General features: G+C 44.7%; 1 protein-coding gene across 9 annotated transcripts in view; it reads right to left on the bottom strand.

Annotated features, from left to right (window-relative positions):
* Positions 1–2,499: 2,499 nt before the first annotated feature.
* The window catches only part of XYLB (xylulokinase), a 139,231-nt gene continuing 116,836 nt past the window's right edge, over positions 2,500–24,894 (bottom strand). For 5 of the 9 annotated variants that reach the window (XM_084859384.1, XM_084859382.1, XM_084859386.1 and 2 more), the window contains 4 exons: positions 24,701–24,759; positions 21,967–22,054; positions 20,246–20,340; positions 2,500–3,646 (listed from right to left, as the gene is read on the bottom strand). In XM_084859384.1, coding sequence (XP_084715510.1) covers positions 3,581–3,646; positions 20,246–20,340; positions 21,967–22,054; positions 24,701–24,759 — 308 coding nt within the window. In that variant the 3' untranslated portion in view covers positions 2,500–3,580. Of the gene's footprint in view, positions 3,647–20,245; positions 20,361–21,966; positions 22,055–24,700; positions 24,760–24,894 lie in introns of all 9 variants that reach the window. The other 4 variants (XR_014792461.1, XR_014792462.1, XR_014792463.1 and 1 more) reach the window with 4 other exon arrangements.

Here is a 24,894-nt window from a genome sequence, read left to right as displayed (position 1 = left end):
TGAACCTAATTCTCAGAGTAATCGCTTGTAACAACATTGCTTTTTAAACATCTCATCTCTCTCTCTCTCTCTCTCTCTCTCTCACACACACACACACACACACCAAAAATAGTTAAACCAAAGAGGATTCAGCAGAGATCAAATTAGGTGTTGCTGGATCAATGGTGTCTTTTAAAGCATGAACAGTGGGTCCGTAGCTTCAGTTTGTCAGCACTTTGAAAGCAAATCCCTTCAGAAAGTGCCAACTGGTTTGTTTCCATTTCCATGATAAAGGGCTTTAGGCAGCAAAGAAAATAATTTTTCATTGTGTCAAGCTTATTGGAGAATCAATAAACGTTTTGCAGATGGATTAGAGGTAGGTCTCAGGGACCATCACGTTAAAAGGGAACGGCTGCAGCTGTGGGCTGTCTAAGTCAACACTTTGTATTCAAGATCCAGAAAACTAGAACCGGAGGAGAGCATGCAAGTGAAAGGTGAAACAGGCCAAAATGTTCTATCGATCAAAAGCTTTTCCATAACTCCAAGGAGGAGGGTGTTCCTTGTACGCTACCCATCACGCCATGTTTTCAAATATCCTTCCATTTCTTTGTCCAAATGATTTTGAGTGGAATTTTCATATTTCCATAGCAAAGTCGAAAAAGGACTCCTCTGCTTAGCTGGAAATACAAGAGAGCTGCCGATGGACGAAACAGACAAGGCCAACCTAGAAGGATTGCTAGTTTGACTCTCAATATAAAGAATCTCTCTACATTTTAGCAGAAGGTCCCAGGGTCAATTCCTGGCATCTCCAGTTAAAAGGATCTTTGATCCCAGGGCTGGGAAGGAATCCTGCCTAAGACCTTAGACAGCCACTTACCAGCTGGAGCAGGCGGTGCTGGATAGGACTGGGGCAATATTTTAAAAACGGAAAGGGATCGGGGGGGGGGGATCTTCACGACAACAGAATGAGAAGTGCGTTGGAGTATAATCTGGATTTTCATGGAATCGGCTTTGATCCCTCAGGGACACATGAAGCAAGAAAAGCCAAGTGTGCCATACCTTTAAACTCCAGTTTTCACAGATCACACAGCGCTTCAAAGGAACATATTTCCGGGTTTGGTGGGGGGAGAAGAATGGAACGTCATCAACCTGGTGGGGGCTGCTCAGCCAATGAGAGAGACTTGTTTCTTGCCCCTGTCCATCCTCCCCCATTTTGCAAGAAGTCAACATCCCCGATTCTCCAGTGCAGCATCTGAAGGCTCCCTATGACAGCATCCCTCCACCTGCAATTTTGCTCCATTCCAGCAAACTGTCGTGGAGTTATTGCTTCCACCACCACCCCTTTCTCCTTCTCTGGGCATTTTCTCTAGAAGAAGTAGGCCCCTTCCAACCCTACTATTCTATGATTCTAAGTAATGCAAACATCAGAGAAGTGCATCATCCTGGAGGCTAATTACTGCCAAAATGGGAGTGCAGGGCGATTCTGAAGGCTAGAAAGGCTCAGTGAGGTCACAGTCAGGTGGAAGACACACCCCTGGGCAGGGCTATCATGCCAAAGTAAATTCAGAGGATGGGGGCACACAGCACCAGAAGTGCAGAGAACCCAAATGAAAGAAATAAAACAGAGTCAAAGTAGTGTCAGAAAATCCGTCTTTTCCATCGGAAATCTCTGGGGTGGCTGCAGATTGGCCGCGACGTCTCCTGCCGCCAACGACCTTGAAATGTTCCCAATTCGTGGCAAATCCCTCATGAGGACAACCCCCTGAAAATACAAAAAAAGCGCTGGGGATCCAGACCCATGTCTGGATTGATCCTCAAAATAGATTGCATGTGGAGGCTGCCCTGCTGGTTTCCTCCATCTCCCTTTCACAAGCACACACCCAAAAAAGTACTAACCATTGCCAGAAGGGGGAAAAGATGATGGGAAGGAGACCAGCTCACTACCGGAGAACTCTACAACTTGAAAGGATGGTTCTGAGCTTGCTCAAAACCATCTTCCCTGCAGGGATCCACTAGAAATACCACACTTCCTGCAGGAAATGACAATTTTGAGTGGAACTGATAGCTGTTCAGAGCAGTCATTTCAAGTTGTGGCGCAAGGTGGTCAAAAGAATTGGCCACTAGAAGGCTCCCTAGTCTGCATGCCTCACAGCATCTTCATACAGGTAAGAGTCTTTGTTTGTTAATGAAGAAAGGGGCAGCCCATCTGGGTTTTATGATAATTTCCAAGTATTTTAAAAAACACACTTTGGGATGGTATTTTGTTTGTTTGTACATACTCACCAGGAATGATTGCAAAACCGCGATGGTTTATGAGTCAGGAAGATCTTGGTTCCATCCGCAGTGCTGGATTAAATGGACCACAGATTTGGCTGAGTTAAAGAATTAGGGCTTGCCTACTGTGGATAATGTTCCTCACCCCTTCCTGAGCTAGCCCCTAACCTTGGCCCAGCTCCAAGGCTTAGCTCTCTAATATTCTGGTTCCAGCTATGGGTTCTGTATCAGAAACCTTCACATGCTGCATGTGGAATAAATGATGCAAATCAGTTTATTTTTTTATATTCTTTTTGCATCTGCAATTCAGGTTTCCAAAGCATTTTAGTGGTTTCTTTTTAAAATTTGCCTCACAGAAGGGAATGTAGAAAGGAAACACTTCATCGAGCTGTGTAGAGCACTACAACTCACCATTGTAACCTCTAAAAGATCTACTCTGTACTCAGCTGGTTAATGACAGTGTACCTACAACAGGCTGCCTCAACCTGGTGGCCTTCAAATGTGCTGGACTACAACTCCCAGCATCCCCCAGGAGGGCACCAGGTTGGAGAAGGCTGATCTACAAGAAAGACACATACAGGTTAAACAGTCATTCCTTTCCCCCACGTAACAGTAGTTCTGTGAAAGTGACGTATATGCCAGGCTCTCTGAGATCTTTCACAGAAATTGTACAAAACTACAATTCCCAGGATGCTTTGTGGGGAAGGCCTGCCAGTTACTTGGTATAAGGCCAAAATAATTTTGTAGTATCACTAGGTGCTGCCTCTGCAGGGTTTTGTCCAAAGCCACACTCTTTGAAAAAGGCGCCAAGATGCTCACAGTGCTGGATTTCACATTTGTATGGCAGAAGAAGGTGCAACTTAAGACCTGCCAAGCCGAATGCCACTCACCATGTATTGTGGCCTGCCAGAACCTCAATAAACCTTTGTGTTTTTGCTACCTGGGAGTGTAAAAAAAATAGGCACCATCAAGCCTCTTGCTAGCCCAGCACATGACTTATTCAACTTCTTGGATCACAACTGTGTGGACCTGCAACACAACCTCAGGCTAGCATATTGGATTGATCATGAATTCTTTTCTACTCTCCAGTAAAAAGACAACATGGAAAGGCATATGGACTTTGGAAGACCACACCTGGCAGACAGAAAGATCAAAGAAGACAGCATGTTATCCAGTTCATACACGATATCAAATCAAAACCTCTCCGTTTTAGCTATAAAAACGAAGGAATGTGTTACATCATTTCGGGTGCCGTTTCTTCTGATCTTCATTTTCCTTTTTGTTCAAATATGGCAAAGGCTTCATTGTTTGGTTCTCTCATGTGATGTTACTTTGGCCTGCTCAGTATTCCCTGCTCAAGTTCCATGTATCTTTTAAGCAAAGGCTGGTAGACCTAAAACAGAAAAGAGACATTATTTATTTATTTATTTATTTCATTTCTATACCGCCCAATAGCCGAAGCTCTTTTTTTCTTTGTTTAGACTTTTAGGGTGCACTTTTACGCATGTTTAGACATAAATAAGCCCTACAACTCCCAGCAATCCTGGATGCTGGGAATTGCAGGACTTTTTCCTGTCTACATATGCACAGGATTGCATCCTTAGTCTCACAACCAAAAGAAATGTATCAGGTACAAATTACAGCCTAGGCCCCAATATCCCTTCCCCTTCCCCTTGAAGAGATTACATATCTATATCTGTATCTATAATCTTCATCTCCTTTTATACATGCAAGTGGTGGTGCAAATGCCATTCTGCTGGATTATTCCTTGACCGCCATGGACATATTCCTCATATGGAAAAGAGATATCTGCAACAGGAAAGGGGGGCAGGTCTTGGGACTGCGCACAGGACCACTCAATGCACACCAGTTACACATAAGCCATCTCTTTCCCTTCTTCATGGTCTCTATGTAGGTGTAACATTCCTACACCCTCTCCCTTCACAATCAACACACCCCAGGAAACAAGGCTTCAGGCTAACACTACTGTTATTAGTTGCTCCTTGGGAGGAAAGCTATGGCAAACCTAGACAGCATAGTAAGAGGCAGAGACATCACCTTGCCAAAAAAGGTCCGTATAATCAAAGCTATGGTTTCCCAGTAGTAATGTATGGCTGTGAGAGCTGGACTATAAGGAAGGCTGAGCGCCGAAGAACTGATGCTTTCGAACTGTGGTGCTGGAGAAGACTCTTACGAGTCCCCTGGACTGCAAGGAGGTCAGATGAGTCCATCCTAAAGGAAATCAACCCTGACTGCTCATTGGAAGGACAGATACTGAAGCTGAAGCTCAAATATTTTGGCCACTTAATGAGAAGAGAAAAGTCACTGGAAAAGACCCTGATGCTGGGAAAGATTGAAGGCAAAAGGAGAAGGGGACAGCAGAGGATGAGATGGCTAGATAGCATCACCGATGCAATGAATATGGACTTGAGCACACTCCGGGAGAGAGCGGAGGACAGGAAGGCCTGGTGTGCTATGGTCCATGGGGTCACGAAGAGTCGGATACGACTGAACGACTGAACAACGAACAAGCTTCTTTACCATCACGGATTCTAGGAAACTCTCAGACTGCACAGGACCAGCTAATCCACACATCTATGAATACCAATAGAGGAGAGGAAGTGGAAGTTAGAGAAGATGCCAGCAGTCTGGGCATGAACTTCACGGCCAGACTTGCTTTGCAGGGATACCCCTCCCTTAGGGTGGCTCCCTCCTACATTGGCATTCACAAGCAGCCAACCTGGCAGAGCGTCTGAGCTTTTCCCCTAACTTTTACCACTTCACTCTGCAATGGACCCTAGCATCCCTCAAGTCACGCCCCTTGTCCTCCTCTCCCTCCAAAACTTGAATTCTTATGGTGGAGGAGTGGGGGAGCCATTCAGGCTGGGCCATCTGTGTGTCAAGGCCTTGGGGGGAAAAGGTCTCGACGTATCTGGGCTCACTAGGGAGGGTGCCTCCCTCTGTTCTTGCTGTTCCCCATTCTGATTCTAAATCTGAGCTGCCAGACATCTCCACATGCTCAGATTCATTCCTGACAGGAGGTACACCCAAGGGTTGGCATACTTGGTGGTTGGTGTTGTCAGGCAATCTGGCTATTAAGGACAGCTTTGGGGGTTGGACAAATTCCTGGAGGAAAAGGCTATCAGTGGCTACTAGTCTTGATGGCTATGTGCTACCTCCAGTACCAGAGGTGGTATGCCTATGTACATGGGGAACATGGGTGGGAGGGTGCTGTTACAGTTGTGTCCTGTTTGTGGGTTCCTGATGGACAGCTGGTTGGCCACTATATGAACAGAATGCTGGACTAGATGGACCCTTGGTCTGATCCAGCAGGGCTCTTCTGATGTTCTTATGTTCTTTACACAAAGCGACATTATGCTCTCATGTCCAAGACATAATGCTTTACAAATGTATATGGACTGGACCAGACAGCTACTTTGCTGAGTTTTGAAATTAAGAATCTATCCCCCCACTCCATCCCCCTTGTAGAGGCCATGGCCACAGCTCTCATGGAATGTTCTCTAACAACATGTAGGTGGGGTTGTCCTGCCAACTCATACATTAATGTGAGAAGTAGAAACAGTCCAGTGAAGAAACCATAGAAAAGAAATGCTGTGGCTTTTTTGAGATGGCTGAGAAGTTACTCTCAAAGGCTGAGCCACAGAGTTGGTCTAAACTTGCTCTAAACTTCATTGGTGCAGGTGCTAAAAGGTTCTCACTTGCTAAATGGAAGATCTATATGAGCTCTGGTTCCTGCAGGTAAGGTAGGCGACCAAAGCCAATGTAACACAACGGAGCCTGCTATAGATCCACAGTCTGCTATATGATGTAAAGTATTAATCACTGCTTCACTAAATGAAAGGCTTCATTCCGTAAAACTAGAGCAGGTCCCTTTTTGTGTTGGGGCAGGTAGCCAAAGAAGGAAAACAACTTGCTTCCACAATTTGGACCTCGACATGAAGACCTGGTAGCTGGAAATAGAGCATGAAAGAGCTATCACAAAATATAGTTCACACACAAACACATACACACGCACACAAAATGAGCAATGTCCAGTCCTCCTTATTAAGATGGGCAGAAGGAGAGTTTTCCCCCTGCTTTTTCCTTGGAAGACCTCCACAACCAGAGAGTTTGGGAACAGATGCTGGGATGAACTTGCACCTTCTACATGTTTACAATCTTTGAGAAGTTGGAGTGATCTAGACGGGGGTTGGTAGCATGGGCAAGGTTACAGGTGGACTGGTCCTGGAGTGGACTAGTTGAAAAACTAGTTCATCACCAGGAGGCTCCACATCTTAAAATACACACACGCGTGCGCACACACACACACACACAAACCCTTCTAAACATAGAAAACTAGCCTATCAGGGAAAAGAAACATCACTTGACTGTGCAGGGTAGAGGGGATGCTTTTTCCACTCACAAGCGAGCACTCAAACAAGCATAGCCCCGTTATCATCTGCAGTGGTACTGACCAAAAACAGCTGCACCATGCAACTGTGCTTATCGTGCAGCTCAGCTCTTGGTCTGTAAGTCAGTGGATCAAGTGCTGGGCTTGGCTTGGAAGATTTGAGATCAAACCTCAGGTCAACTATGGATTTGCTTGGGTGGCCCCTACCAAGTTGTTATGTCTCCCCTCACTGTAAAATAAAGACAGAACGACTAGGCTTTTGTAGGGGACAGTTGAGTTGTAAAGTATTTGTACATTAAAAAGGGCTGTAAAATGTTTTCTGCAGCTGTATATTAGCAGCTCTTTTACAGCCACATGTTAATGATAGACTTGGCCAGTTTCTATGGAGATTGCAGTGTTGACCAGATAAGGCTGCTTCAGTTTAGTATTTTTGAAGCCTGTATCAGCCACTTATTTCAGGGAGAACCCTTAAAATCACACGGGATTTCTAGCTAATCACACAACCTAGAGCCGACTGCTAACATTTGGGTAATCTTTGATAGAATAGTATGACCATGCAATCCCGCTCTCCTAAGGTCCTAGGCTTGGCATCCCTTTCTCACCCGCCTGGTCCTGCAATTTGTAAAACCCTATTATGGCCAAGTTGAGGAACTTAAAAGATCTGTGCCAAGGTAGCCCAAATTCCAAACCAAGAAAAGCTGAATTCTGCAACCTATTCTGCAATTCTATTCTGCAATATTCTGCAATTTCAGCATACTGGCATAATTTTCCACTACTGGTCCAACTGCTGCTAATCAAGGGGAAGGAACAGATGGCTCCAGCCACTCTGCTCAAATGCATCAGAAGGTGGGATAACACACAGAGGATCCTTCCATCAACCTGGCTAAGACCAAGTGCTGTTTGTCTCATCCCATCCTAGACCTGCTCTCAATCCACGCCCATTCCACCTGTGAAAGTCGGTACCAAAGTTTTCTTATTGACCTCTTCCCTCCTCATCCCATTTTCCTCTTGTGTCACAGCTATTTGATTGTAAACCATTATGGCAAGAGTTCATCTATTTGACTTTTTGTACAGCACAGGAGTGTCCTGGCATCTAGGCAATATACATTATTTAGAAAGCAAAGTGGGAAGTAGAGAAAGGTAAGGGGTATGGCTCACCTGGGACTGAACTTCAGAGGACAGGGGTGCTTGGCAGAGAGGGTTCTGCTCTACTCACAAAAAAAGAAAAAGGTTGCAAACCTCTGACCTGCATAAGGAATTACCACTATATCCCCCCAGCATACCATGGCATCTTGTTTCCCTTGAATATATATGTTGGAGCAAGCGAACTACCGAACAAGCACTTATGGCTGTATTAGGGGCATCAATATGTCAGGCAAAAATAGCTCTTTTATTTACTGAAATATCTATAGTCAAGCCTCACTAATTCTCACTTTGATTATCTGCAACCCTGATAAAGCCTGCTTGCTTTGTGCCAGCTGAGATTTAATAGTACAGCCCTGTATTGCTGAAAGTGGCTGTGCTACTGAGATAGCAAGCTCTCAGTATTCCTTCCCCAGTGCGAATATTATTACTGTTATTGTTGTTGTTGTTTTTACAAACCGAAAAAGAAAAAGAAAAGAAACGCAATGATACTACGGCACCTTTATATACGGGCAGGCTCTGAAGCGTTGTGGTGAACACATTGCTCTAAATTAAAAGTGTCAGAAGAAACGAACGGCTACATTTAAGGCTACAGTGCTTTTGACTGTTTTATTGGACTTGAATGCTTAACTTGCTAATTTGCAAAATTCAAGCATCTGCTGCAACGGGTCTCCCAGCCATTAGCATGAATAACTGATGTTCGGCTGTTGTTTTATACCCATGTGAATGTGGAGGGAAAATTAAACCTATTCCTCTTTCTTTGTCTCTATTAATTTTCTGTAAAATTCACGTCGGGGCGGGGGGACTTTCTTTGTTCCTGTAAATATGAGACTTTTGTCACCCTTCTGGTCTCTTAAAATATGGCAGAATTAACACCGTACTTCAAAAGCTGGCTTTCTTTGTCCCAGAGTTGCTCCCGTTAAAGAATCAAGGTTGGATAGGGTTGCCAGAAGGGCTGTCATCTGACTTGAAGAAATCTTTGTTGATTGATTGCATGAGTTTTAATCAATTGATAGCTTATCAATTAAATCTGCATATAATTACATATGAATAGAACAGTCACTCTGAAGAAAAGCATAGGTTGTTTCCTTCAGGATGTCTGTACGCGTCAAAGCGGGTGCCATCCAAGGAGAGGTGTTCCCTCCTGTGTGTGAGGAAGAGGATGAAAGAGAAGAAGGAATGGCTCTTCTCAGATAGCTTCCTGCCATCTGCAGTTTTTCTAAGTGCATGTATATTTACAATAATAATTAGACTTAAATATTGTGAGTTTACTATATATAATACTGTACACTTCATTTTTTGTCTTTTCTTTTCCCCCCACCAAAATACGCAGCCTGATCATTTGGGGGTCAAACCACAGTATTTAGCTTAATGTAACCAACTAAAATAACCATTGAAACCCTAGTTGCTAAGTTTCAACTCAGAAAACCCATCTTTGAACAGTACCAATGCAACAGGAGAGGTGGCCAGCCTAGTTTAGTCAAGACTGGTGTGTGTGTGTGTGTGTGTGTGTCTGTTTTCAACTTCTCTTTCTCAGGGCTGTCAACCATTTGTTATTTTACAGGTCTGAAAAGCCAGTAAACGTCAGAGCCAGATTAACAAAGTGTTGTCATTGACCACCACTGACCACCCAGCCTCTGCCCCTTAAATGGATGGCTCCACCTCAACCTGCCTTATTTCACCGCCAGTTTATTTCACCCCCAATACAAGATTCTGCCAGGCTCTGACTGCAACGAGACATTCTGTCTGCCGCCTCCATACCCCCAGTATTTTAGAAATCAACATCCAGAGGTGTAGCCATGTTAGTCGGTTGCAGCAAAAACAAAAATGATGGTGGAACCTTAAAGACAAATGTATTGTGTCCATGAAAGCTTATGCCATAATACATTTGTTAGTCTTTAAGGTGCCTCAAGTTTCTTTATTGTTTTACAAATCAAAAGTTGATCATCCAAACCCTCATCCACACAGGTGCAAAATGTAACATCTAATTCCTTCACATTTCTAGTAGCTATGTTCTATTGACCTTATTTTGGAAATCTCCTTCTAAGAGATTTCAGGAGTATATAGCTGAAGGCAATTAAATGGATTTATTTTTTGTAATTGATGTCCAAAGGAAATAAAGAACACTCAACGATGCGTTAAAAAGGACCCCTAGGAACATAAATTCCCTCCTTTTTGCAGCTAAACCCAATACATCACAAGGAGTGATATTTTGCAAAAATTAATTATACAGACCTCTGTAAGAAGTTTGATCTTGCTTCTTGTAGTGATGCTCTCAGTGGGCATGCATATGTGGCATCTACCTGAAAGTAAATTAGTTTCACCTGCGGCCTGTCCCTAAGTGTATCTGAAGTGATGACATTACCAACAATTCCTCTAGCAAATTGTTGAAAGCCAATGTGTGCCATGCTTATAGCCACCTTGCAGCAGGGAGCTCTTGGTGCAGCAACCAAAGGTGATCAAGAGAATAACATCCTGTAACCCTGAAGGCAAGTAAAATAGATATAACAAGCTAATTTCCCCAGCCCATATCTTTCCCCAGATTTGGTCAAGCACACGCACACACACACACACACACACACACTTCATAGGAATATAGGAAGCTGCCTTGCACTGAGTCAAACCATTGGTCCATCTTGCCTAGTTCTGTCAACACTAACTGACAGTGTCTCTCCAGGGTTTCAGGCAGGTGTTTTACCTGCCCTAGCTGAGATGCTGAGGATTGAACCTGGGACCTTCTGTATTCAAAGCATGTGCTCTACCATGGAGCTACGGCCCCCCAACACTCCACTTATTAGTAAAGTGCAGAGGGCCAAAGTGGGCCCAAGGAGAGGGGGGAAATGGGCTCTGAGGTATTCAGGAACAACTCATTTCTTTAAAAAAAAGGTTGGTCCACTCCCCGCCAAAGGAGCACACTGCTCTCAAGCTGTCTCCACACCCTGGCAGCTGAGTAGTGCTCTTCAGTTAGGCTTAAACTGCCCCTTCTCCAAAATCAATCTCCCTCCCTGCAGTCCTATACGCTGCAGTCCTATAAACTATCCACCTTTGCAATTCAAGTGATCTCGGGTTGTGAAGGTGGAGGGGTTTAACGTCCAATTCCTTGCCCCCTAATCTTTAAACTGCAAAATAACATGAAACCACCCTGCACCCACCTTCGCAACCCCAGATCACTTGAATTCCAAGGATGACTAAAGTGCCCTTCAGAGATTATAGGACTCCAGGGAGGAGGGACTGGTTTTGGGAAACAGGCGCTCTCAAGGGGGTGCCCTCCAAGTCCAGTTCCCCCACCCTCTACGAGACCTGCTGCAGCTCTTCTGCTTGTGGAGGTGGCTTCCTAGCTTGAGCAGAGGGGGCGCAGCAGTTCTCCTCAGAGCCAGCTCCGCGCCAAGCCAGGCACACTGACCCAAGGAAACAGATCTGAGTGTGAAAGCAAGTTCTAAAAACAACAAGGATTAAAAAAACAGCTGTAAAAGCCAAACAAAGCCAAAACAGACAGCTGCGAGGTTTAAATCCCAATGTATTTGTGCGGTGATGGCGTTTCGAGAGATTTCTCTTCATCGACAATTAAATTCTTCAAAGACCAACTGGGAGACCAATAGTGAGTTAGAAAAAGAGAGTTTCAAGGATTATTTTGAGGCTTTGAAGAATTTAATAGCCCTTAATGAAGAGAAATCTCTCGAAACACGTGGGCACACAAATACACTGGGGATTAAACCTTGTGGTTCTGTGCTTTGTTTGGTTTTTGTGGAAGTAAGTTCCCATGTGTTTGTTCCCACTTAAGCCCCATTCCTGAATAGGGCAGACTAATCTGAGTACCAGTGATGGGGCCCTGCATGACAGCCCCGACCCCTCAGTCGCAGTCCTCCCCATACTGAACAGGGACTCCTGTTCACATTCGGGTGAATGTGGGTAGAAAGAGCCACATGGCTGGGAACACTGTTTATCAAGGTTCCAAGCTTTATCAGGCTTCCCAATCATGAAAATATTTACTATTCACGTTCAAGTGGGTGTGACGAGAAGCCTGCTGCAGACCTCCCTAGTCAACACAAGGAGATTGGGAACTGAGGGGCGGAGCTGAGGACGCCAGGGGCCAGGGTGGCATCTGTGGGCCCACCCCTCATGCCTTAGAAGTGAACTGAGTCCCAAGCACACAGGAATTTGATTAGCTCACCAGGCATAGTCTTAACCACAGGCCATGAGTCTTCTTGGCAACATATATAGGAGAAGATACTCAGCGAGGTGTGTAGGGAGTATAAGGGCTTTAAAGGTAACTGCAAACATTTTGTATTATTAACAACATTCACATATACACACAAATATCAAGGCTTGAAGTGTCATGCATGTTAATGCAGTTAGGCCATTTTGCAGGGCATGTGACTTGTAAAAACACCAGTGCTGCGATTATCTTCAAGATAATCGTACTCTTTTCTCATGCCTTTTGGCTTAATTAACCAACAAGCCAAGCATCTCCGGTTTTAATAGATTGCTAAACTAGTGCTGCATTTTAATGCTGTAATAATGGATTCTTACTGTCTGTTAGCATATACTTAGTGTTATAAAATCTTCCCAGTTATTTCAGTCATGCCTACTGCTTTGGATTAATCTTCCTTTTCTAAAAGAAATGTTTTCAAATCTCGTCTTCTCTTTTTATTTAATGGGGTGGGGTGGAGGGGGAGTCTGAATAGGTTTACTGAAACAAGACACAAAGAATTCAATGGGCTCAGCTGGTCATTCAAATCCACCCTGGATGGATAATGAGCAAAAATTAATTACCATTAGATGGCTCTTTTAACAGCCTATTCATTTGTCCGCTGATCTGAAGACAGGATCAGTTGCTCCAGGCCAGCTCTCCAACACCGCAACATCAGCATGATAAATGAGGGCTTTCTCCAAGAACCCAGGCCACAAAGACAGGGCTTCCGTGTTATTAGTTGAATCATGCTCTTATCTTGTGAAATGCTATATGGCTGGCTTTGTTCTATCTATGTCAACACTGGGAGATTGGTCCACAACCTCACTTGCAGTTTCTTTCCAGGCACAATTCAAAGTGCTGGTTTTAACCTATACACAGTCCTAAACCATGGGTGGGCAACATGCAGCCTACAGGCTGCATGTACCCCCCCCCCAGCCTTTTTTGTGGCCCTCACCATGCCAGCACCAAAAAAGTGGTGTTTCACCACCAAAATTTGGCGACGTGGCAGCAAAAAAGGGACTTTTTCCTTTAAAAAAACACCCCAAGTATAAATTTGCCACTGAAATTTGGCAATGCGCTGGCATGGCAGCAAAAAAGGGGTGGTTTTAAAGGAAAAGCAGCCCTTTTTTGCTGCTCTGCCGCCACTCCTCCCAATGCAGTGAATTCAGCGGTGCAGCAGCAGGGCACAGCCCCAAGTAGCCTCTGGGATGAAGGAATTGGCCCCTGGACTCCAGGACACTGTCCATCCCTGCCTTAAGCAGTCTGGGTTTGGGAACAGGCTATCTTTTGAGGGAGGGGGACAGGTTCTCTAAAGCAGGTGTCCCCAGCCATTTTGGACCCATGGGCACATTTGGGAATTTGCTAAACTGCTGTGGGCACCATCACAAATTGGCTCCTATGGAGGCTGTGGCTAGTCACATAATGGCTGCCATGGGGGGCTGGCTAGTCAAAAGACAAATTATTCATCCAAGAAATAGAACAGAAGCAGAGGAACTCCAAAGCCAATCCACATATTTGACTCCACAGAAGCCCAACAAATACCCATTTAAGGTTGCAATCCTATGTATGCTTACAGGGAACACAATGAGAATTAATTCTGAGTAGACCTACATAGGATTGCTCTTCTCATCCTATCCACATACATATCCCTTTCCCCAGCCCCAAAGTAAAGGAAAATGCCCCCAGCCCCAAAAGGAAATAAAACTTTTTCCCTATCTTAATCCTAGGCTCATCACACCATTCCCCGAGACTCCTAGTTCCTCAGGAAGGTGGTGTGGGTGTGAGTGTGAGTGTGTGTGTGTGTGTGTGTGTGTGTGAGAGAGAGAGAGAGAGAGAGAGAGAGATCGCAAGCACAAGAAAGAGCAAGGCTGGGAACTGGGAGGAACAAGAAATAGCAAGATAAAGGGGTGAGAGAGAGAGCAAGAGCAAGATTAGGGACTGGGAGGGAGGGGGAAATAGTGAGAGAAAGAGCAAGGCTAAGAGCGGGGAGAAACAGCAAGGTAAAAGGTGGGCAGGGAGAGAAATAGTGAGGCGAGTGGAGAGACAGCAAAGGGGAAAGGTCTGTGTAGATAGAAGATTGCACAGGGCCAGGAGGCAACTCTTTCCATCTCGTCCTGCCCACCCAACTGCTGTTCAGCAGTAGGTTCAGGAACCTGGCATCTCAACATTTTTAATTAAAAGTATTTTTTTAAGGTGGTAACGAGTGGAAATCTTCACAGGTGCCTTGGAGGTCCCTGCGGGAGCACTGGCCCCCATGGGCACCTTGATCTAAAGGACTATCTTCTCCGGTATGACCCTGCCCATCTGCTGAAATCACCACCTGAAGCTCTGCTGCAGGTACCCCAGCCTTTGGGGATTAGGTGGGTAGCTACCAGAGGCAGGGTCTTTTCCATGGTGGTGCCTCAATTTTGCAACACCCTATGGGGGAAGGCCTGAGAATAAAAATGCCTGTCTCTTTAAAAATGCAATGTACCTGTCACAATAGTTTAGCTATCTTGTCATACCTCAAGCATCTCTCTGAAACACAGGGTGGTATTCTCCCTTTGATGGATCCTGTCTTCCAGGAGAAGAGTGGAAACATCTCCCAGTTCATATCTTTTACTTCTTGGAAGAGTTCATTTATCCAGATGCTCCTTTCCTATGCACTGAAACGCACTGTTCTCAAGTGCAGAAAAGCCCACCCCTACAAGTATGCCCAAGCCCACATGGTCACCCCTGATTGGAGGATCCTCTCCCCTAATTCTACAGGGATAAAAAGACTGGGGGGTACTTAACAACACAGATATCCCTGCCAAACTTGCACAGAACTTTGGTTTTCCTCTTTACAACTGTCTAAGGAAGGCCGCTTAGAAAGTAAACAGTTGTGTTTCATTTTTATACTACCTACCTGATTCCTCCCTAATCCTTCATTATAATAAAGTTCCTTAATTTGGAAACTGGGGTTTGACTGTATGCTTTTCATATCCCAAGGATTGTTCTCCCTGCATGCCAGACCATTTGGCTCATGGTACACTCTGTAACTAAGGGGAGGTAAGGGGAAAGCTGGCTGAACTGGTGGTGACTGGGGAGTTAGTTGGTAAAACCCGCAGATCTTGGAGCTCCCCCTCACCCAAGATGTAGAGGGAATTGTGAGGTGACGGCAGTAATAAGTAAGGGAAAAATGCTTTCCAGGCACATTCTCCTGGTTTAAACATTATTACCATTTCAGCTGCAGCCTAAAATTGTCCTGTTTTCCAAGACTTCAATGGTAAATAATGCTTATTATTTTAACTGCTATTTATTAAGAGTATTTTTATCCTGCTCCTCAGCCAAAAAGGCTCCTGGAGTAGCTTACATGCCATCAGTTAAACAAGACAAATGCCCTGCCCTTAGGCTTACAATATAAAAAGACATGACACACAAGGAAAAAGTGATGGGAAGGGAAGAGGAAAAATTAAGGGTGCAATCCCATGCATATTTAAACAGAAGAAGGTTCGACAACTCCCAGAATTCCCCTTGGCTGGCTGGGGAATGCTGGGAGTTGTAGGACTTTTTCCTGTCTAAATATGCATAGGATTGCACCCTAAGCCGTCTTTCAGCAGCGCTGGTGGAATGGTCCTGCTTCCCTTTCTCATCTCTTTCTGTACAGCCCGCCAGAATGGCTCTGCTGGTGAAAGCTGACGGAGGAGGAGCCTTCATGGGGGTGGTCCTCAGCAGGGCTGATGGAATGGTCCTGCTTCCCCTTTTCATCTCTCTGTACAGCCTGCTGGAACAGGTGCTGGTGATGACTGGTGTTTATTACTGCTGTTTGGTATAATCTGGATTTTAGGTTGTAGGCTGCATTGTCTTAAGCTGGTTTTAATGTGTTATGTATGTATGGTTTCAAATAAACTGTAAGCCACCTTCCTCCAAGATCAATCTTGATGGAAAGGTAGAATAGACATATTTTTAAAAAATGAATACAATAATTCAACCCCTTCGGAAGGCCCTCTATTTGTAAACCAAGAAGCCCATCAAAAGCTGGTAATAAAGTAAGTTGGATGAAGAATTCTCACTTTTTCATTCTCTCTTTTGCTACTATGCCTTTTCTTCTACTACCACTATTAATAAGTAATAATGTTATACAGAGTCTAGATGCTGTTAAAATAATAACAATAACAATAACAAAAAACACATGCTGATCTAAAACATGGACTCACTGGGATGCTTTGAAACCAGATCCAACAGTAAAACTTCATTCATGAGAGCAACACAGGCAATAGAATTAATCTATTTCCTTTTCAAAAACGAAAATATAACCCACCCATGTGACCCACTCTATCCAGTGGCTCATTAGAACACGATTTGCAAAGAAACAAGAAGCACAGTTTTCCTTAGAGCACAACAAGACATGTAGTCATCTTCCACAAGAAGGGATACATAACCGCATGCTTCACAGTTTTGTCATGCTTACCCCTGTGATGGCAGTCCCACACAACCTGGAAAATTAGGTTGAGGGCATTGCAGTGGAGCATTCATCATAGAGCCAGTGTGGTTTAGTGGTTAGAGTGTTGGGCTGGGACTCGGGAGATCCAGGTTCTAGTCCTCACTCAGCCATGAAACTCACTGGGTGACTTTGGGCCAGTCATTGACTCTCAGCCCAACCTACCTCACAGGGTTGTTATGAAGATAAAATGGAGAGGAGGAGGACTACGTAAGCCTCCTTGGCAAGCGGGGGGGGGGAGGGAAGCAGGATATAACTGCAATAAATAAAATATTCTCCGCACCTTCTCATGGACGAAAATATTTTATTTTTCTGGCTTGTATTGTCTAATATTTACATGTAACTTTATTTATTTATTTATTTTTGTTCACTCTAGTGATTTTTAAAAAGCAGTCTGTGGGCAGCTTGGGTAAGGGACCATTGGAAATGAAAACTGGCAAGATAGCCAGAAAATTGAAGTTGTGCTTGCATTTCTTTACATGGCAAAGATACAGATTTCATATATTCCAAAAAACAAAATGTAGGGATGTGATCAAGACAACTTCACATGGGGTTAGCCAGGTTGTTTTACAGAGAATTCCCCGGGAAGACAGCGTTTAACCTCAGGTTGACTTTGAAGTTTATAAAAAGAACTGTCACTTAAGAGAAAGCTGCTAAACTTGACAGAACAAAATCAGATGGACAGGGAGATGCAGAGCTGTTAAAAACAGAACCGAACTGACTCATCCGATTATGAACTTCTCCTGCACTTTTCATGCTAACACACTGTATTACTGACAGGCCCTCTGGCTTTTGTGGTCTTGCAGCCATGAAGCTTGCGAAGGAACCTATACTGTCAACAGGCACATTTTTATGGATTTCTAAAATGGGAGGGGAAGCGTTGGGAGGTCAGAGAAACACATTTGAATAGGAACAGGTCTGGGGATGCCAAGGCCAATAGGCAGGACCTATAAGAAAACATGGGGCGGTCACCGAAAATGGCAGTCCTGTGTAAAGCCCCCTTGCCCCACTCGGTTACATATAGCACAGATTAACCTGTATCCTGACATCATTCCACTGTGCATTTCCCCACCCGTACTTCCACATTATTGGCCGATGGTGGCAGGGCAGAGCTCAGCACAACTATCACAGGAAACAGAGTAAATCATTCTATGTGTTATAGAGGAGGAAAGCTGCCATTTTCAGCAGCAGCTCTGTACTTCTTATAATGTGTATAGTTCTGCCCTAAGAAATAATTTTGTTTCTGATGACAGAATCTGGGTTTGGGGCACACTGTACACACCATCCTCATTTCGTCAATAAATTATAAAGGGAACTGTTACAAGGGGAGAGATTCCTCTACAGAAAAACATTCCCCGCCCCCCACCCGCCACCCAATATAGAACATTGAGACAAACTTGCCAAATTCTTCTCTTCCCCTTTGTTTCCAGCTCCTAACAGCCAACTGAATGGGAGGGAAAGTAGTAACCTTTGCCCATCATATGATTTCGATTACTCTGAGTTGTATTGTTTGCTTTTAAATTAGTGACTTTCTGAAAGGTCTTAGGCACCACTTATGGGGTGGGAGGGAGGGAAGCAAATGTTCATGACTTTCTACTAGCTCACACACCCCAAGACCTGTCAGGCAGCTCTTCCAGTCTCCTGCCATCTCTCTCTTCCTTCCTCTCTTGATAGTTTTATTGGAAGAGAAAGAAATCTCTATGACGCCACTTCTCCCCTGCTCTGATCAAGAAGACCCATCATGCCCTACTCCCCACACCAGCCCTGTTTGCCAACAAACCCACAGAGGTAAGAAAAAACAACTGGGGCACAGTCTGAACTTTTCATAACTAATTGAGAGCTGCCACTTGGATGGGAAGACCATGTGGTCGACAGGGCAAGCTGCGCTATCCCCACATCTCTATGGTGAAAGCCTTCAGTGCCTGGCATTGGTTGCTGCTCAAAATGAACACATGCAGTCTGATACCAGACAAGCCAATCAGGCTGCGCTGGGATTGAACCCCTTGACCAAATCACCGTGTACAGAAGGAAGTAAGCTCAAAGCAGTTACTCGGGTTCTACTCTTTCCTTCCTCTGCCAAACTTCACAGAAGGGCCAGTCAAGAGGAGTGCTCCAAGGGTAAGGGCCTGAAGTCCTCAGAGAGGCCAACCCCGTGAATCTGACCCACCACATTAGTGCTGGATAGTGAACGTTTTTCATTCCCATCAGCAACAAGCCCCTCTCCGCCAGTGGCAATTTGCTTGGCATAATTACTTTTGTTGTCATCGCTAATGCTTGCTGCTACAGTACATGTTAAAATACTCAGGAGGAGTTGGATCACCCCCAAGGGCTTAATAAACAGCTCTAAACCCTTGGCATTTCTGCACTCGCAGCTAATCCCACCTAAGACAGCTTCTGCTGCTGGCAATGTGGCACCAATTTACTATCCTAATAAAACAAGTTGGGCGTCAAGGTAGGTAAATATACAGCGGGGAGCCACCAAGGCAAATAAAGCCCTGAGGCAGCCTTCCCCAGCCTGTTGCCCTCCAGATGTTTGGGACTACAACACTCAGCACTCCTGACAATTGCCCATGCTGGCTGGGGCTGATGGAAGCTGGTACGAAACAGCTGGAGGGCAGTAGGTTGGGAATGTTGCCCTAAGGCTTTACCCTAACACAGTGGTTTTCAAAAGATGTTCTTGGGAAGCCTGCCGTCCCTCAAAAACTCATCAGGCATCCTCAATGAGAAGATAAATAGTGGCAGACAAGAGTAAGGATGAGCCAATCTGTCAAGCTTGATTTCGCTCAGATTCTCATTTTTACACTGCTAAATTTGCTCTGTCCTGTTTCCTCATTGGATTGCAGCAGGGGCAGGGCAGGTTAGTCCGCATGAAAATTTGTACACCTTTTTGCACATTTTTCGTGTGTGTGTGTGTGTGTGTGTGTGTGTGCGCGCGCGCGCGCGCAATCTGTATGCATTTTTCAAATGTACACATTTTGGTAAGCAATTTTTCCATTGAATAAAATGGTTTCATGTGGATTTCCCCAAATATGTGCATTTTTGCATACACCGTTTCAAATGTACACATTTTTGTACACTTTTTTTGCAAACCACATCAGAAAAGTACAAATTTCGATGCCTAACTGCATTCTGGTTCATGTTTAGGTTTGGGAAATGTGAATTCGGTAGGTTCATATTGAAATGAGAACCGAATGAATTTCTCACCCATCCCTAGACAAGAGTCTCTGAATGACAGCTTCCCCATCACTACCAATCTTCCCTTGCATCGCACAGCCACAGGTGAGTACTGGATTTGGGTTCTACAACTCATTCACAATTAATGGGATAAGCCTTAGTACACAGGAGAACAAGCCCCCAAATTCCTTTGCAATGTAAAGGGGTTCATCAGCACTCTGGAACGGTTTACCTGAAGGTGGAAGTTTGCCAACTATTGCTCTAAAGGCATATCTAGACTACAGACTTAACCTGGCTTAGCAGGCATTCTGTCTTCCCAGAAAACCCTGAAAATTCCAAGGCAGATGATGAATCCTCAAATCACTCCTTGAAAAAAGACTCAAAAACAACCGGCTTACCAAATTCAGAGAGCTTCAGCTATGGGGCGGTATAGAAATGTAATAAAATAAAATAGTCTCTAATACAGATTTGCAGTACATCTGAAAGAACTGAACATCCCAGTATAAAATCTCTCCCTCTGTAAACATTTTAATTATCAGCCATTCCATTTTTAAAGCAGGAAGAAATGAAAAGCGGCCAACCAAGGAAACTGCCCCAAACGCCACCTCACCTGAACCACGCCAACCGTCGGAGTAGCAACTAATCTGGGCCCTGGTGCTAATTTCACAACATCCGTGAAGGACACGCTTGTCTCTGCCATGACTCCTGCAATGAGGATCACAGACCTGATCAATGAGCAGAAACAAGATGTGGGATATGCCTGGGCTCCTTGGCAAATTAATACATTGCATTGATCTTCCTTGGTCAGGTCAGCATTCAGAAGTGAAGGATAAAGGGTAAAGATCTTACATTCCAATGCACTTGGGCCTGGGCAAGCTGGGTGTCAGAGATCGAGTTTACGTCAATCATTCAATTTGTTCCGTGGAGGGCAAAGCTAGCCACAGAGTTGCAAGTTCAACAGTATCCGTAATCATTGAGGAATGCCAATAAGGCAGCAAACAGATGGGAAAATATGGAGAAGTAATACATTCAAGGGCAAAGCACGATTAAAAAAAATAGTGAGCTAGAAAGCGGAGAGACTGAGGGCAAGGTGGAGGAGAGGAACAACAGGCAGAGAAAAAATTATCTCGGCCCTACAAAGAAGTCCACAAATAGTTTTGCTCACCTATCTGCCCAGATGTCTCTATTCCACAGGATTAGCCATGCCAGTCTGTTACAGCAAAGGCACGCAAAATGAGAGAGTCTTGTGGCACCTTAAAGACTAACAGAACCATTCTGGCAGAAGCTTTTGTGGGATAAGGGCCACCCTGATGAAGCGGGCTCTAGCCCATGAAGACCTGCATCGCAATAATTCCATAGTCTTTAAAGGTGCCACAAGACTCTCTTTGTGCGTGTGCTTATCCAGATCTGTGCTGGTCATTTGTGACCTGAGAGATAAAGAGAACTCTCTCCTACAAAAGGGTCAGTGTCTCTTTATGAGTCTGATATGGCCTGAACTGTAGCATAGGATTCTCCCTCCAAGGAAGAATGAACAGACAGTGTGTTCTAGAAAAGAACATGAGTTCTCCAACTTGGGTCTCAAAAATCCTCTCCAAGTCCCACCCCTGAATGGGCTTGATGCCATCCACTTGCAATGGACCTCCTCCACTGCATTTAATATATTTTCAGCAAGTCACACACATTTCACAAATTGCATGTGCTGTCTTGCTTTGCATTATTGATCGTGCTTTCAAAACGGGGGTTCCTAAGAAGTTGGCATTTTTGTCAAGCACTGAGGGGCCTATGGAGGAGGAGAGGATGAACAGCCCTTGTCGTGAGGGGAGGAAAAGGAAGAACAGCCCCGTGAACTGCCTGCCATCCAGCTTCTGGTGGCTCCAGCTGAGGTGGCCCCTCCAACACCCAGCTGTCATCACAGGGCTACTTCCAGTTGTGAAGAGAGAAGTCAGACCAACCCTATAAAAGGGGAGCAGACAGGCTCACGGAGGAGACGTCTCTCAGTGGCTGTGATAGCTAAATAGAGCATTTGGGTTCAGAGATAAAATTGCCAGTGAATACCAGTTGCTGGGGAATAAGCAACAGGGAAGGGCTATTGTCTTCCTGCCCTGCCTGTGGGTGTCTCAGAAGCATCTGGTTAGCCACTGTGGGAAACAGGATGCTGGACTAGCAGAGCCCGTAGTCTGATCTCGCAAGGATGTTCTTATGGACAGCCTGTTAGACAGACTGATTCAAGAGAGCATCATGGGAAAAAGCAAGCAAGAGCACAGGCCACTGATTGGCCTGTGACAAGCATGGGAGGCAGCTACTGCAAACAAAGTTTTTGTTTCGACTTACCATGGATTGCTCTGTATGCAGACCCTAAACAGGCTGAATTAGCGGTGTCAATAGTGTAAACTGGAGCACCGAACACATCAGACAAGACCTGAGAAGCACAAAAAGCATATGTTACAACCAGACTGTGGGACACAGAGGCAGTAGACAGCTTTGCTTACCTCGTCAAGTCATACAGACAGGTGCTTGTCGTAAGAGGCGGCCTTACAGTGGTAATCAGGTTTGAAAAACTAGCAAATGAAGTCCCTGGGTACTGAATCAGAAATATCAAGTGACAAAGTAGGTCTCCAAAGCTTTTTAGGGAGTTGCTCCAAAATGTTAAAAGATAACAGATGAGAATTCTGTTATGTTTTATTCGGTTCTGAGGTTTTGATTAAAAGGTAGATTTGATCAATCACAGAATTAAGCGATACAGTCCACACTGATCATGCTATTTTTAATACATGTCTATTCTTTTTGAGTAGAAGCTCAATTTAGAAAAGAAGCTCAGGTTCTGACCTACGTTTAGTCTTAAGCTTTCGCCTGAAAGAATATTTCCTTATGAATTTCCATTAACTTTACTGGAACACACTAATAATATCTGGAAACATGTATTCAGTGATGAATCAAACTCATGAGTTTTCAAATCTTTTGAGATGTTACTGGTATGAATGGCTAGGAACAGTGCCGGCCCTACCATTAAGAGGAGTGAGGCGGCTGCCTCAGGTGGCAGGTGTTCAGGGGTGCAGGATGGATAAAGCTGTATGGGCCATGTGACCTGCTCGGCACCCGCTAAGCTACCCTCAGGTGCAGTAGAGGACACTGCCCTGTTGCCAGTGTTGAAACAACATTGCCAATTCGTTCGGCTTTTGTACATAGAATTTGTACATGGACAAGCTGCCATCTTGTCCTTTGCCTCATATTTTGAGGTGGCCCTGGTTAGAAAAGATGGGTCAAAGGTAGAAAAGAGACCACCACCGCCACCACATAAGCTTTTACATAGAACTTTCCCTAAGCGCTTCATATATATTATTGTTGTGTAGCTTTAGGCACCTCCCAAAGACATTGTCATTTTGAGAGGCCTTCCTTGAGTGACCAGCTGCAGTTTATTTAGTTCAGAATCAGTTTCTTTTTAAATTGTTTTAATATGGTGCTTTATTCTTTTATCTTGTTGTTCAACACTCCGAAATTTTTGATGTGGAGTGGTATATAAATATTGTAAATAAATAAATACTCTCAGTAATCTTTACATGACCCTATAAGTCAAGTCAGCATTGTTATCTCAATACTGCCAAGAAAGGTCTGGGGTTGGCAGAATAGTAGCTTGCCTAAGGTAACCTAGTGAGTTCATGGCTGAGGCAAGATTTGAACTCAGTTAGCTCACGACTCACACTCTTAGCCATCACACTGCAGCAGCTCTCCAGAAGAACAAAGGAAAAGGAAATGGAGCAGTTGCTTTAATTGTACTTAGGAGAGAGACTGTAAGGAACTATAAAATTATCCCACACATACAAAAACAGAGGGCGTCCCATGAACTTCACACCAAGTATTAATTGCAATGACTGGCAGGAGGAGGTGAGTGAAGGGGACGATACCATCCTGTCTCCTGGCTCATGGGAACATATGAAGCTGCCTTATACTGAGTCAAAGCACTGGCCCATCTAGCCCAGTAATGTCGACACAAACAGGCAGTGGCTCTCCAGGGTTTCAGGCAGGATTCTTTCTTATCCCTACCTGGAAAAGCCAGGGATTGATCCTGGTACCTTCTGTATGCAAAGCAGGTGCTCTACCACTGAGCTACAGCCTCTCCCTGAGGCCTAAGATGCCCTGACATCACCTAAGACACACACTGGAGGGCATTCAGGGAAGACTTTCTAATTATTGGATATGGGTGATGCCAGAAACCCGCTGCCTGCTAGCCAGGCAGGGCTGGTCTAGTTACTGAGAAAAAGCCCTTGCTTTGGTGTTGTTCTTGCTAAAGGCCCTGCCTTTCAACTAAGTAAAGACTGCCTTATCCCAAAACAACTGGAGGAACCACATACATTGCTTCATGTCATGATTACGCACCTTGATTGTGTCACAAGTACACACGCTACACATGCAGTTAGGAGTTGTGACCACACATGGCTTCCAGCAGATGGAACACATTGCAAACCAGTCACTTATTAACTACAGCTAGCTGCTAAGTTTAAAAGGCACGAGCATTTGGTTTTCCCTGTTTGGACAACCAAAGCTGTGGACTTTTCCGTTACAGTTTGATGAGACCTCTTTTCTTCCTGGTGTCACATCCCATTCCACAGAAGCCTTTGATAACGACTTCAAGACAGTAGGGATCTCTACAGATGCGGGTCAGCAGGAGTCTGCTACAGCTCATGAAACAGTGGGCGGGGCAAGGGTTAAGCGTACCCTCCCCGCACTTTCAATCACCCCCTCCCAAGTTGCTTTTCTAATAATAAAAACAGTGCTGGGCTCTAAGAAGCACATTTGCACTTAAGGTGTAGTTAGCCTCTGAGTTGTGTTCAGACCACTGTTTAAACATCATCCATTTTCTCCAAGAGTTTTCACTGGGAACTCTCCTAGGTTGTGTAGAGGCTGAGCCTGTCCTGGCTACCTACACAACCTGTCTCCTGCCTGCTTCCCACTGCTACTTAACTCATGCTCTAGATCAGTCTTCTCCAGGTCTTGACTCTCTACCTGACAGCCCACAGCCTGGCTGAAACAGCACTGGGTGATCGCAAATGCAGTAAGCCAAACTTACTTGTAAGATTGCTTTGTTGTATGATGCCCCACCAGTAGCCAGAATTCTTGTTGTTGGCACTGCAAAGCAAAAAGGAGAAATGAAATTAATGTGAGTATATGGCGACATCATTTGTTCTACGCCTGGTTATGATGGACTGCTGCTTGTATTAGCCAAAAAAATGTTAACCGTTGTGCACTGAGAATAGTAACTGA

Source organism: Heloderma suspectum, chromosome 5 (genome assembly GCF_057233095.1).
Source record: "Heloderma suspectum isolate Gila_16-S chromosome 5, 16-S_ref, whole genome shotgun sequence".
Lineage (NCBI taxonomy): Eukaryota > Metazoa > Chordata > Lepidosauria > Squamata > Helodermatidae > Heloderma > Heloderma suspectum.
The sequence above is the reverse complement of the archived record's forward strand: the minus strand, read 5'-3'. Positions and strand labels throughout refer to the sequence as shown.